Source organism: Perognathus longimembris, chromosome 13, assembly GCF_023159225.1.
Source record: "Perognathus longimembris pacificus isolate PPM17 chromosome 13, ASM2315922v1, whole genome shotgun sequence".
In the NCBI taxonomy this organism is placed as follows: Eukaryota; Metazoa; Chordata; class Mammalia; order Rodentia; family Heteromyidae; genus Perognathus; species Perognathus longimembris.
In genome coordinates this window covers 52498349-52512420 of record NC_063173.1, presented here as the reverse complement: position 1 = coordinate 52512420, position 14072 = coordinate 52498349, and the positions used below count along the sequence as shown (strand labels likewise).

The 14072-nt window shown below is 52.9% G+C and overlaps 1 protein-coding gene across 2 annotated transcripts; it reads left to right on the top strand.

Moving 5' to 3' along the window:
- Positions 1 to 2625: 2625 nt before the first annotated feature.
- On the top strand, positions 2626 to 7474 carry Ypel4 (yippee like 4). Of its 2 annotated transcripts, none has more exons than XM_048360700.1 (5): positions 2626 to 2845; positions 5545 to 5729; positions 5906 to 5949; positions 6745 to 6853; positions 7044 to 7474. In XM_048360700.1, the coding sequence occupies exons 2-5, from the start codon at positions 5589 to 5591 to the stop codon at positions 7131 to 7133; spliced, it is 384 nt and encodes a 127-aa protein (XP_048216657.1). In that variant the 5' UTR covers positions 2626 to 2845; positions 5545 to 5588; the 3' UTR covers positions 7134 to 7474. The 2 variants fall into 2 exon arrangements, with proteins under 2 accessions (XP_048216657.1, XP_048216656.1); XM_048360699.1 differs by having other exon boundaries at positions 5405 to 5729.
- The last annotated feature ends 6598 nt before the right edge of the window (positions 7475 to 14072 follow it).

The following is a 14072-nucleotide window of genomic DNA, read 5'->3' as shown; positions in this document are numbered from 1 at the left end:
TGGGCACTGGTGGCTCATGCCTATAATCCTACTCAGGAGGCTGAGATCTGAGGATTGCAGTTCAAAGCCAGCCTAGGCAGAAAAGTCTGTGAAACTCTTGTTTCCAATTAACTACCAGAAAATCAGAAGTGGTGCTGTGGCTCAAGTGGTAGAACACTAGCCTTGAGCTGAAGAGCTCAGGGACAGCGCCCAGTCCCAGAATTCAAGTAAACTTTAAATCACTGACTTAAAAGCTAGTTTGTGTGTGTGTGTGTGTGTGTGTGTGTGTGTGTGTGTGTGTGTTTTACCATAACAGTATCTCTTCAAATTCTTCTCCACTTATATTTCATTTTTCACCTGCTAGCCAGACATGGCCACAGCTTCCGTGTGTGTGTGTGTGTGTGTGTGTGTGTGTGTGTGTATACCACTACTGGGATTTGAACTCAGGGCCTAGCACTTGCACTTGGCTTTTTCACTCAAGGCTAGCACTCTACCACTTAAGACACAATTCCACTTTAAGTTCTTTGCTGGTAGTTGGAGGTAAGAGTCTCACAAACTTTTCTGCCAGGGATGGTTTTGAACCACTATCTTCAGAGTATCTAGGATGGATTACAGGCATGAGCCACCAGTGTTCAAGCCTTTCTTCTTTCTTTACCCAGCTCTTTCTGGTACTATCTTCAAAATATATAAATTATGTGTTCTTATTTTATTTTATTTTTATTTTTTGGCCAGTCCTGGGGCTTGGACTCAGGGCCTGAGCACTGTCCCTGGCTTCTTTTTGCTCAAGACTAGCACTCTGCCTCTTGAGTCACAGCGCCACTTCGGGCCATTTTCTGTATATGTGGTGCTGGGGAATTGAACCCAGGGCCTCATGTATACGAGGCAAGCACTCTTGCCACTAGGCCATATCCCCAGCCCTGTGTTCTTATTTTAGCTGCATCCCCTGAACCATTTTTTTTGTCAGTTGTGGGGCTCGAACTCAAGGCCTCGGTGCTGTCCCTGAGCCTCTTTTTGCTCACATTTTAACCTAGCACAGGTGGCTCATGCCTGTAATCCTAGCTACTTAGGAGGCTGAGATCTGAGGATCGCAGATGGAAGCCAGCCCAGGCAGGAAACTCCTTGAGACTCTTACCTCCAATAAACTACTTAAAAAAAAAGGGGGGGGGGCTGGGGATGTAGCCTAGTGGCAAGAGTGCCTGCCTCGGATACACGAGGCCCTAGGTTCGATTCCCCAGCACCACATATACAGAAAACGGCCAGAAGCGGCGCTGTGGCTCAAGTGGCAGAGTGCTAGCCTTGAGCGGGAAGAAGCCAGGGACAGTGCTCAGGCCCTGAGTCCAAGGCCCAGGACTGGCCAAAAAAAAATAATAAATAAATAAATAATAAATAAATAAATAAATAAATAAAAGGGGGGCTGGGGATATAGCCTAGCGGCAAGAGTGCCTGCCTCGGATACACGAGGCCCTAGGTTCGATTCCCCAGCACCACATATACAGAAAACGGCCAGAAGCGGCGCTGTGGCTCAAGTGGCAGAGTGCTAGCCTTGAGCAAAAAGAAGCCAGGGACAGTGCTCAGGCCCTGAGTCCAAGGCCCAGGACTGGCAAAAAAAAAAAAAAAAGGTAGAAGTGACAAGTGCGTTGTGGTTCCAGTGATAAAGCACTTGCCTTGAGCAAAAGCTGCTCAGGGATAGTGCCCAGGTGACTTCAATCTTCAGATCTCAGCCTCCTGAGTAGTTGGTATTACAGGCGTGAGCCACCTGCTCCCAGCTGCTTTGTGAGACTTTTAGTTGCAATCACCCACTAAAAAGGCAAAACTATAGCTTTTGCCCTGAGCCGTGGCAGAGCACCTGCCTTGAGCAAAAAAAAAAAGAAAGAAAAAAAAGCTAAGAGGTAGCATCCAGGCCCTAACTTCAAGCCTAGGGGCTAGCACAAAAGAAAGAAGAAAGAAGAAAGAGAGAGAGAGAGAGAGAGAGAGAGAGAGAGTGTGTTCATAGCGCTTTATATAAGTGCCTCCATGGTAAAGCCCAGTTTGAAGGCAACTGCTAAGAGGTTTCTACAGGCCAGATGTCCTGTGGAATCAATGGCTTCTTCAGGGGTATAAGCCTGAGCCTGGCAAGTTAGGGTACCCAGTACATCTGTGACAATTTGTATAGCCTTCTTTTCCTTCTATTAAGGCTGGTATCGGAGCTGTGGTGGGGAAATGTATTATGTTAAATTGTGTGTGTGTGTGTACACACACACACACACACACACACACACACAATCACACCCTTCCTGGCTCTCACTCTGCCAATCTTGCTACCTCCTTTCCTCCAGCCCTGCCATTCGTACTCCATCCCAGCCTAGCCCTGTCCTTCCCTAGAGTTCTTTCTCTCTCCTTGGTAACACCAAGACACCACTACTTCACATCCTGCTTTTCCTCTTGCTCCTCATCAGCTCTGACACCCTGAACCCACTCTTCTGCCCACCCTCTCCCTCTTAGCACTACCCCAAAGCCTTGTCCCTGGACGCCTGCCCCCTCCTTTCCTCCCACCCCGCCTCCTGTGTCTCCCAGCCCTGCTCTGACGTGGGAGGTGAGGGGGGGTGGGGGGGGACAGATGACTCACAGTGTTATGATGCAGTTCCACAACACACGGCCACATTCACCCACAGACCGAGGTACAGAACTAGGGGCACCCTCTGGCCCCTCCAGCAGCCTCCTAGCCTCGCAGCCCCAATCTCCAGCCCCTCACGACCCTCCAACCCCTTTCCCCATTGAAGGAGCTGAAAAGAGAAGAGAGAAGAGTGAGCAGAGAGATTGAGAGAGAGAGACAGAGAGACAGAGAGACAGAGAGAGATAGACGGAGATCTCTGGAGCAGACTTCAAGGTGAGGGGGCAGCCCTTCTCCAAATCAATTTTTTTCTTCCTTTTGCAAATTTCCTCTTCCTTCTGCGTGTTGCTTTCTCCTCTTCGCAAAAAAAAAAAAAAAAGAAAAAAAAAGCATTATTCATCCACCCTTTGTCCTCCCTTCCCCCTCCCTGCTGCTTCTGCTCTGCTCCTCTCTAGGTCTCTCTCTCTGCCTCTCTCTCAGCTCGCCCATCCTTCACCCAGCTCTGATAATGATTCCCGCACTTCTTTCCTGGCGTCATTGGCTATAGCATCAGGCACCAGTGTTGATTGTTTTGCGGCTGGTACAGACCCCCAGAGCCCGCCCTGGGAGCTAGCTGCCGCTGCTAATTATCTGGACCATACCATACTGAAAATGCTAGCCCAGGAGGGGTGAAACCTTAGAGTAGAACAGAACATGTATTGTGAGCAGGTGTCCTCCTACCCCCCTAACCCCTGCTTTTCCCCACCGGAAATGCACCAGGGCTTCACACCTGGTGCCTTCAGCCTCTACCTCCTAGCCTCTGCTGTCAGCTGTCAGTCCCCCCTGTCAGTCTTTCCTCACCCCTTCCCTAGTACAGACAGCCTCAGCTCATACTGGGGCTCACATTCATCTCCCCCCCCTCCTAATCATTTGCTCCATTTTCTTTTCCCTTGTGATCAGAGAAGGGGAAAGAAATGACCCCTACTCTTCCTTCTGTGATTTTCCTGGCCGTTTTCTTTCTCCTTGCAGCCTCTCCTGGGCTGGACTAGAAACCAGGGGAGAGGGAGGGAGGCGTGACAGATGGAAGCTGGGGAAGGAGCAAGGGGGGGGGGGGGGACCTTAACTGGCCCTCCTTTCCTGGGCTCGGAAGTAGGAGCTTCTCACGGTGGTGTGTGTGGAAGGCAGACCTGTGAAGTGGGTAGACATGCTCACCTGGCACCTCCCCTGGAGGAGGACCCATTTCTTGCAGCCAGAACCCAATGTCACCCTGAATTCAGCCCAAGGTGTCTTCTTGGGACCCAGCCAGGGGGAGAGGACCTGGAAACTGAAGCCGGATTTCTGTTTTTGTTTTGCTGGAGAGACTGCCTGGCAGCCCAAGGAAGGAATGGAACAGCCAGGGCGCTTGAACCCACAGGGCACAGAGGGAGCCTGTTTGCCCTGGCAACGGAAGCCACACTGCCTTCTCTGCCTGGGGGGGGGGGGAGGGGTGTCTAACATTGCCAGAAGACCCCGGATGACATCTTTGGAGGAGCCCTGGGTGACCCCACCCACAAGGGCAGGAGCACCCCCCCCCCCGCCCCCGTGAAAGACACAGCAGCGCCTCACCTGCTTATCAGAGCCCCCAGAGGACCCCTCCCTGCGTATCCTCTGCCTCCAGAACCTCAGCCACTTTGGATTGGACAGAGCAGGGACCAACATCTTCCTCAAGATTGCTAATCAGAACCTAGCAGTCGTTTTCAGACAGCTGTTTTGACCTAGCTCCAGGGAGAAACATTTTTTTCCCTACCTTGTGCCCTAAAGCACAGCCTTTAAAAAGAAGGAGTTTGCTTCCCCCCTCCCACCACCCCTTTTTTTTCCCTGCTGTTTACTGTGGATGTGCGTGTTTCTGTTGCTTGCCGTGGATATGTGAATATATTGCAGCCACACAGCTCCATACAACGCTGGAGTCGGCCTGCTCTGACGTGCTGCTCAGTTCCCATTGGTCCAGTTGGCAGATTTGACAAAGGAAAAGATATTTTCTCTCTCAGGGTTGGGTGCCTGTCACTCATGGGGCAAGTAAATAGTCAGGAGAAAGAGAAAGAGGAGAGGAGAGAGAGGCAGAGGAGAAAAGACAGAACAAGTGGTCCAGAGGCTGAGAAGACAGAAGGCTCCCCCACTTAAGCCACGAACTGCAGCTCAGGATGCACGATTGGGGATCATCCACAGGAGAGGTCACCGGAGCAGAAGGAGCCCTCCATAAAGTTCTCGTGTATTCTTGGGGGGACAAGATCGAGCCCAAGTAGCAAGCTAAAGCAGGTGCATATACCTACCACAGGCCTCTTTCCTCTCTCCCCCATGAAATTTCTTCAGGATCGAATTGAATTGTAAATGGATACCTTAAGAAAGAAAAAGAAGAGGAAGAAAGCAGCAGGGACTTTGAAAAGGCCCCGAGGCCCAGGGGCCTCCCTGTGCTTTGGGGTGCAGAGCCTCACAGAAGAGCGGAACACAGGAGCGCCCTAGAAGGTGGCACAGCTCCCACGGCAGCCATTGTGCCAGCGGAGCTGTTCTCAGTGGAAAATGGTGGAGGCTACTACCTCCCCAGGAGAGAGAGAGAGAGAGAGAGAGAGAGAGAGAGAGAGAGAGAGAGCAATTCCCTGGCCATGGCATAAGAAGCCCAGAACTGCTGCCATGCTTGTCAGAGATAGAGACTCCAGAGGCCAGGGAGATGGGGCCAGAGGAAGCTGAGGATAGCGGATGGTGATGATGGTGATGGGGAAGGCAGAGATAGAGATGACCTGAGCAGCCTCCTCCTCCCCGCCCCCCCCAAGTGACCTCATGAGATCACAACTCCTTGATGCCCCTTTCTTGTCTTCCTAGGTAACTTCCATTTCTATCTGGTTCTCGTCTGGGGGGGCCCTGGCCGGGCAGCCCCCCCACATTTCTCCTGCCCTGAAACACGGCTCTAGCCAACCTGCTCCGCTGTTTCACCTGCGACCGGCTTTGTGGGGGCTGCACAGCCCCAGCCCCTCCAGCCCGCCAGGGCATCGTCCTTCAACCCGTCATGCCCAGCTGTGACCCTGGCCCAGCCCCTGCCTGTCTACCCACCAAGACCTTCCGAAGCTACCTGCCCCGCTGCCACCGCACGTACAGCTGTGTCCACTGCCGCGCACATCTGGCCAAACACGATGAGCTTATCTCCAAGGTATGACAAAGGAGGGGAACCTGGCACTCCTGGCCTTTCTCTCAGAGCAGGCTAGCCCAATCATTTGGGGGGGGGGGGACAGGAATGCACTTCTCCCCCCTCACACACAGCTCAGCCCGGGGCTTAGTCCAGGCAGTGGCTGCCCAGTGGTCATTGTCTGTCCTATGTCTCCACAGTCTTTCCAAGGGAGCCATGGCCGAGCCTACCTGTTTAACTCCGTGTGAGTCTACCTCTTTCTTTGTGTGTGCGTGTGTGTGTGTGTGTGCTTGTGCTTGTGACCATTTTTCCTCTGTGGAGAAAGGAAGTGGGCCATCGAGTCATCTCAGGCCTCTGGCATTGTCTCCCCTTTTGCCCAGAGGGTCAGAAAAAATCAGCCTGCAGTTTTATGGGCTGTGTGAGCAGTACTAAAACCAAAGCCCTGGAGAGAAAAAAAGACCCAGGCACTAGTTATAAAAGGGTGGATTGCCTGGGGAAAGAGCTTCTAGTTCTTTTTTTTTTTTTTTTTAATTGTGCCAGTACTGGAGTTCAAACTTATGACCTACCTCTAACTTAGTTTGTGTGTGCTGTCCCTGAGCATTTGTGCTCAAAGCTACTACTTTAACACTTTGAGCCACATCATCATTTCCGGCCGGGTTTTTTGTTGTTGTTAGCTACTGAGAGCTAAGTCTCAAGGAGCTGTGATCCTTAGATCTCAGCCTCTTAAGCAAGTAGGTCTACAGGTTGTTCCTTTTTTCTTGGCTCAATGCTGGCACCCTATCACTTGAGTCCCACCTGCACTTCCAGACTTTTTTTGCTGGTTAATTGGGCATGAGTCTCTTAGATTTGTCTGCCTGGGTCTGGCTTCAAACCATAATCCTCAGACCTCCGGTTCCCAAGGAGTTGTAAGGATTACAGTTGTGAGCCACCAGGCCTGGCTCTCCCTCTCTCTAGATGGGAGTCCTTTGGGTCTCTTTGGGGGCTAGACTGACAAGAGCAACCCTACTGGGTGCTGCGTCCTTCCTGTTCCCTGAGACAGGGTCAACGTGGGCTGTGGGCCAGCTGAACAGCGCCTCCTGCTCACGGGGCTCCACTCGGTAGCTGACATTTTCTGCGAAAGCTGCAAGACCACACTGGGTTGGAAATATGTAAGTGCTTCCTTGGGTGGTAGGGAAGTGGGCATCTTTGAAAGTGGGTATCCAAGGCCCCACTGAGCATGTTAGCTCTTTGCTCCATCCAGAGGGAACTGGGTTGCTCTGTGGGAGGCCCTGAGCCAGTTGTGGGATCTGCAGGGGAAATCCTTTGTCCTATGTGCATTGCTTCTTCACTCTCCACCAGGAACAAGCTTTTGAGACAAGCCAGAAATACAAAGAAGGGAAATACATCATTGAAATGTCACACATGGTGAAGGACAACGGCTGGGACTGAGGGGCTCAGGCAGGCTGTGCCCTTCCTCCGCATGCCCCACCCTCTTCACCCACCCACCCCATGGCCCTGCCAAGCAGTCCATACCAGCATGAGTACTGCCCCACCCCTGGGGGAAAACCCGGCTCCAACCAATACCTTCCCTGCCTCTACCACATTACTCCCACGACCCCACTGGAACAGGAGTCTGGCATAATCCCAGGGGTGTTCAAGGCATAGGAGGAGTGGGCAGCGGTCAGAGAAACACAGAACTGGGCAGAGGAAAGGGTGGTGGTTCCTTGTTCCTAAGGCCTGACAGAAGTGATGGCAGGGAGTGAATTCAGGCAGAGAGGACCATAAGAGAGGGGAAAAAAAAAAAAGATTTTGACTCACTTTTTTTTTTAAGTGAACATGACACACGTTGGGTTATGACACTGATTAGCAGAGACAAATCTTAGGCTTTGAATTAAAAAGTTGGCCTCAAACACCAAGAGACCAACCAGACTATAGATCAGCAAAGGAGTCCCAGAATCTGGGAGAGAGGAGGAGACCATTTTCCCCCTCAGGTGTGTGGGGAGGGGTGGAGTGGAAGGAAAGACCCAAATCCCAGGCCCTGGAAAGGAAGAATTACAGGGGTTTCATTTCACTCTACTTATTAGTTTACCTAGGCACTAAAGAAGCACTTTGGAGTATCTAACCTTTGCCATTGGGTGGGGTGGGGAAGGCTGCTCTGGAACAGCCCCACCCCTTTGCTGGCTGTTGCCAGAAAGCAGTCTTCTTGGGTTTCCTCCAAAGCCCAAGCACTGCTCCCCGGGACCCAGTCCCCTGGAGGAGGGGTGGATCTTTAGTGGTACCGGGGCCTCCCCCGTGGCTGCCACCAGCGAATGAAACTTTTGTATGATACATAAAGTGTTTGGCTCTATTTTTAATAAAAAGTGGGAAAAGCACCCGTGAGGAGCTGTTCTGACTTTCCTTGTGTGCACCCAAGACTGTCCCCCAGTCTGCCCGCAACTCCAGGGGCCTGTGTTTTGTACACCACTAGGGGGCAGCAGTCGCTTCGTGGGTGGCCCCACCAATTCAGGTTTCACTGAGTGGTCAAGTTTCGCTTTGTGTAAAAGGATGCGCTTTTTTGAAGTGTTTTCAAGCCAAAGCATCCAAAAATCGCTCCTGGCTTTGAGAATGCTTGTGAACAAGTGTTACCTGTGCCTGAATTGAGGATTCAAAATGACTCATCTCAAAAATAAGAGTTTCCTTCAAGTTGGGTTAAGCTTTTATTCTTTCTTTTTCTGCTTGGTTCCATGTTCTGCTGGGCTGAGATACACTTAAGGGTGAAAAGATTCTCATTTTAGTCAAGGTGCTGCTCTGGCAGTTGGAAGTGGAAAATGGTTGAAGGTGGCATTGTTAATATTACACACAATGGGCATTTGGAAGGCAGCGACATGAAATTGCTGACTCAGGGGTACCGACCATTGATGAAGGGCACTATACACATCATAAACATCTTTTGGCCAGGTTCTTTCTGGTGGCTCACACATCACACGTGTAACCCTAGCTATTCAGGAGGCTGAGATCTGAGGATGGTTCAAAACCTGCCTGGGCAAGGAAAGTCCATGACCTTTGTTGCCAATTAACCACCAAAAAAGCCAGAAATGGAAGTGTGGCTCAAGTGGCTGATCACAAGTCTTGAGCAAAAAAGGCAAATAAGAGGGCCTGGCAGGGGGCTGGGAATGTACCTTAGTGTTAAGAGTGCTTGCCTAGTATTCATGAAGCCCTGGGTTGCTCAGTACCACACAAACCGAAAAACCCGAAGTGATGCTATGGCTCAAGTGGCAGAGCGCTAGCCTTGAGCACTAAAAGGCTCAGGGACAGAGCCCAGGCCCTGAGTTCAAGCCCTAGTAACCCCCTTCCCCCCCAAAAAAAATTTAAATGGAAAGAGCTTACATTTCATCCCAAGTGGACAGGGAAATTTCCTGCTCTTTTAAGACATCAAGACTGTTTAATAGACTGGAGTATGTACCACCTCAAATAGCATTGTCAGCATCAGGTAGGAGAGGCTATGTAGATAGGAGAGAGATTTGGACCTCACACAGGTGAGGAAGGACAATGGGAGGGCAAAAGCCTGGATACTATATAGCAATCTTCTGAAGACTGAGGCTGATCTATCTGGTAGTTTCTGCCCTACAAAACCGAAACACTTTTTTTTTGCCAGTCCAGGGGCTTGAACTCAGGGCCTGGGCACTGTCCCTGAGCTGCTTTTGCTCAAGGCTGGCACTCTACCACTTGGGCCACAGCACTACTTCTGGCCTTTCCTATATATGTGGTGCTGGGGAATCGAACCCAGGGCTTCATGTATAAGAGGCAAGCACTCTTGCCACTGGGCCATATTCCCAGCCCTAGCCACTTCTTAAAAGTTCCCAAATATGCCTTCTCCACTTACTGAAACTAGTTCTTAGAGGGTTACCTGGACTCTGGGAGACAAAGGAGTAAAGGAAACCCTTTTTTTCTCTGAGCCTCGTGCTCTGTCAAGGCTGGCTGGTGCCTTAGCACTTGAGCCCCACCTCCACTTCTGACTTTTGGCAGTTAATTGGCGACAAGTCAAGACTTTTCTGATATGGCTTTGAACTGCAATCCTCGGCTCTCAGCCTCCTGTGCAGCTAGGATTACAGATGTGACACATCAGCACCTGGCTGTCCAAACCTTGTGTCCAGATAGGGTCTACTCATAAGAAAGCTCACTATCAAGTTCTCTGTGGCCAAGAGGATTGCAGGTGAAGGCAGGGGAGATCTTCCATGCTCTAAAAGCCAGGAAGGAGCTGCAGGTATGAGGGTGGTGTTTGTGGTTCCCCCCTCCCCCAACCATCTTTCTTTTTTTTTTTTTTGCCAGTCGTGGGCCTTGGACTCAGGGCCTGAGCACTGTCCCTGGCTTCTTCCCGCTCAAGGCTAGCACTCTGCCACTTGAGCCACAGCGCCACTTCTGGCCGTTTTCTGTATATGTGGTGCTGGGGAATCGAACCTAGGGCCTCGTGTATCCGAGGCAGGCACTCTTGCCACTAGGCTATATCCCCAACCCCCCCCCCCCCCCAACCATCTTTCTGAGCTAGCCCTTCTCATTTCCCCTTTTGTCAAGGAAATCCTCTTCTGGGAATTCATGATTCCCCCACCACATACCTCTCCACCCACTTTCCAGAATAATAAACTGCCCGAGAACCCCATCCCCTGACATTCCATTTATCCTTAGGCAGGAGGCTTTTAAAGATACCTTTATATAACCAGCAGATGGCACCACAACTCCCACCCCCTTCCCTCTCATTCCAGTAAGAGAACTCCGCTCTCTAGACAGGCCTCCAAAATGATGGGCGTATCATCAGATTTAGGACCCGGTTACACTTAACATAAGTGATAAAACCTCAGCCAATCTGCTTAAACCTTCTGGCCATCAGTATTCTCATCAGTCAAATGGGAATGGCCACCTGTCCAAAAACAAAAACAAAAAAAAGTTAGGAAGGCTCACATGTATGCAATGCCCTACCACAGTCCCTGTACACAAAAGTGGATCTGTACACGCGAGCTCTTTTATTAGCAGCTGACTGGTGCCCAGATTGCTGAGGAGGCAGCTGGCGCTGGGTAGCACTACCTGGCCAATGCCCTTTTAACATTGCACTGCTCGTGACAGGTGTAGACAGTAGCACAATGTGAAAAGAGCTCTGGCCAGCAGCAGAAGCATGCCGGCCCTGCCTCCTCACCCCTCCTCCCAGGACCTGGCCCACTCAGCTCACAGCCCGCCTAGGCTCCTTCAGTACAACCCTCCTCTCCGTCAGGTTAATCCACTCTTCTTTCTCGCTCCTTCTCAGGAGATCCACAATTCTTTAAATGATGAAGCAAGGTCCAATGAGGCTGGGTGAAGGGGTACTGGGAGTTGGAACACTTGAGTCTCAAGTGGAAAGGAAGTAACTAATAAAAATCTCAAGAGTCTGAGGACAACTCCCATGAGATTTTTTTTTTTCCTTTTTACATTTGTATGTCTGTCAGCATTCTGTCTAGGCGGGACCTTTCCACCAAGACCCTTTCTTTTTTCTTTTGATGCTGGTCTTAGGGTTGAACTCAGGGCCTGACCACTGACCTTGAGCTTCTTTTTGCTCAAAGCTAGTGCCCTACTACTTGAGCCACAGCTCTACTTCCAGCTTTTCGGTGGTTAATAGGAAATAAGTCTCATGAACTTTCCTGCCTGCAGCTGGCTTTGAACTTAAACCTTCAGATCTCAGCCTCCAGAGTAGTTTGATAAGCTTGAGTCGCTGGTATCTGCCTTCCTTGTAACTTCCAATAATGTTCTGAGGTGATAATCTTAGAGGAGATAGACCAGTGAGGAAGTATACTTACAGGTCCCTAGGCAGAAGGGAGAAGCTTCTAGATCTAGAGGTGAAAGCAACTTAAGCCATATTTGGCATCTCTTATCTGGGATTTTTTAAGCAATTTACAGATTTGGCAGTAAGCAAAATGGTAAAAGTAATTTCTTCTCATGTACTGAAATAATCTTCCATTGGTCGTGGGATTACAAACTGAGGTTTCTATCCAGTCTGCTGACTCAACAACCAGACTAAGATTGTCCAGTTCTCCCGTCTGCCCCAGGACAATGGAGACTGACTGAAATCCAAAGGCAGATGGCTATCCTTCCAATCCTGGAAGGACACTTGGTCATCTAAAAGCTCAGAGCCACGCACAAGTTCTAGGGTGGCACATGCCAACATTCTGGCCAGAACCACCGTTCCCAGAATCCAGGTACAGGTCTGCCTGGAGACGCTGGAGGCCGCCCTGAGGGGCAGAGACTGAGGAGTAATCCCTCTGTGCCCTGATCTTCGCAGGCCTCCCAGGCCAGGGAGCAGCCTCTGGGAGACTCCCGCCACTTCCCTCCACAGCCAGCCTGAGAAACGGCAGACAGGATTCCGCTGGGGAGCTCTGGGCTTTTCCCTCTGGCCTCCCTCAGGAAGGAGTAGCAGTTCTCTCTTGCCTTCCCAGGCTGAGGTTTTTCCTGTCCTCTAAAAACATGGGGACTTGCTGCTCGGTTTCGCACAGTTCTAATGGACGGAAACCAAGGCCCCCCGCTAAGGTCAGCAGCCGGGCCTTTTAGCTCCTGGGGTTGGGCAAGCCAGCTGGAAATGTAGCAGGCCAACAGGAGGCAGCAGGGCAAAGACCCGACTACCCAGAAAGTTCGGGACAATGATTCCCCAAGGGGTTCCCCAGATCTCTCCCAGGAGTGGAGAAGAAACTGGGACCCTCTGAGCCTCTCTCTGGCCTCACCCCCCGCCCCCATACACACACCCAGCAACTCATTCCTCAGGAGTGGGGCCCAGTGAGTCACTAGCCAGCAAGACCCCTCCCCCACCTTAGGCCCCGGAGCCATCACCCCCCTCCCCACCAGCTCCTTCCAGAAGCCATGTAGAGACCGGGGAGGAAATGGGGGGGAGGGGAGGCCCTGGCTCAAGTTCTCCCCTCTCCCCCTCCTCATTGGCCACCATCTTCCGGCCCCTGCCCCCCCCCCCAGCAGCAGGGGATGGGGCCCAGCCTGTGGAAGGGAGAGAAAGGGCAGGTGGGGGGTGAGCTGGAGCAGCAGCAGGGGCAGGAGGGAGGGCTGGCTCCAACCGTCTCCACCCCCCTCCCCGCAGCCATGGCGACCGGGAGGAGGAGACCAGGAGGGTCCTGAATGCCCTGTTCGGTGAAAGGGACTAGAGAGAGGCAGCTGGATAAGTGTGGGGTGAGGGGCGCTCCCCCTCCACGCCCAACTGTGCTCCCCCCCCAACACACACCTCGAGGCTGGACCACACACACACACGTGCGTGCACAGGCACACACAAACTCTCAGCCACACACTCATCGTTCACCCCAATACAAGAACTGGCGGGCGGGCGTGCGCGCGGGCGCACCCCGCTCCATCCCGCGAGGACCGCCCCGCAGCCAGTCTCACTCCCAGATACCGGCTCACGCCCTTCAAGTTCCGGAGGTTCAAAACTCCCCGCACTGGCCCCCACCTCAGCCCGGCCCCGGGGTCCCCTCGGTCCCCGCGTGGCTCCACACCCCTCACCCACGCACGCGCCTCCCGGCCTCCGGCCAGGCCCGGAGCCCACCCCCCACCCACCACGCCCCCCGCCGCCTCATGACAAGCCACCTGAGAAAGGCCAAGCCGGGGGCACCCCCCCCGGGTGACCACACTGCTCAGAAAGGGAATTAAAAAAAAATAAATGAGGGGATGCCCGTGTGAGTGAAGCATGCAAAGGGAGGGAGAGAGAGAAAGAGAGCGCGCGAGAGAAACACCCAGACCACCCTCGCCAAGAGAAGAAAACCGAGAATCGGCGGCGTTACCCTTTGGGGAGTCACGGTTCCCACACAGGGCTCCTCGTCACGTTCCTCTGCCTGCCACCTCCTTCTTGCCGGGCGCGCTCTCTCTCCCTCTCTGCTCCCCTCCCTGGCCTCGATCTCCCTCTCACGCCCTCTCCCGCACTCCGCCAGCCCCTCTCCCCAGCCAGGCTCGAGGGGGTCCCCCCTCCCCGATCCCTCTCCCGACGCCCCCCTCCCGCGTGCGCCCCTCTGTCCGTCGTCCGGGACCCTGGGCTCCGGGTCTGGCGGGCCGCGATGCCCCGGACCTCCGCCGATCTCGCGCTTCTCCCCCGCGCCCCCTTTTTCTCCTTCCACACTCCCGGCCGTCCATCTTGAATACTTGGGATTCTTGAATGGAGTGAGCAGGATCCGCTCCTCCGCGCTCCCATTGGCTGCGGGCGAACCCTTTTGAAAGGAGATCCTTCCTCCCATTGGCTGCCCGGCTCCCCTCTCGCCCCCCCTCCCACCAACCCCATCCCTCCTCCCCAATCCCTCCCTTCCTCCCGCCCGCCGGGTCAGGGCGCTCCTGGGCGCCCCCTCCCCTGGCCTCTCAACCCTCACTCTCCCCCCCACCACACACACGCACGCACACACA

Coding starts and splice junctions, on each gene's coding strand:
- Ypel4 (XM_048360700.1), top strand. CDS start 5,589: ATGCCCAGCTGTGACCCTGGCCCAGCCCCTGCCTGTCTACCCACCAAG. Junction 5,730..5,905: donor ACGATGAGCTTATCTCCAAG/GTATGACAAAGG, acceptor ATGTCTCCACAG/TCTTTCCAAGGGAGCCATGG. Junction 6,854..7,043: donor CCACACTGGGTTGGAAATAT/GTAAGTGCTTCC, acceptor ACTCTCCACCAG/GAACAAGCTTTTGAGACAAG.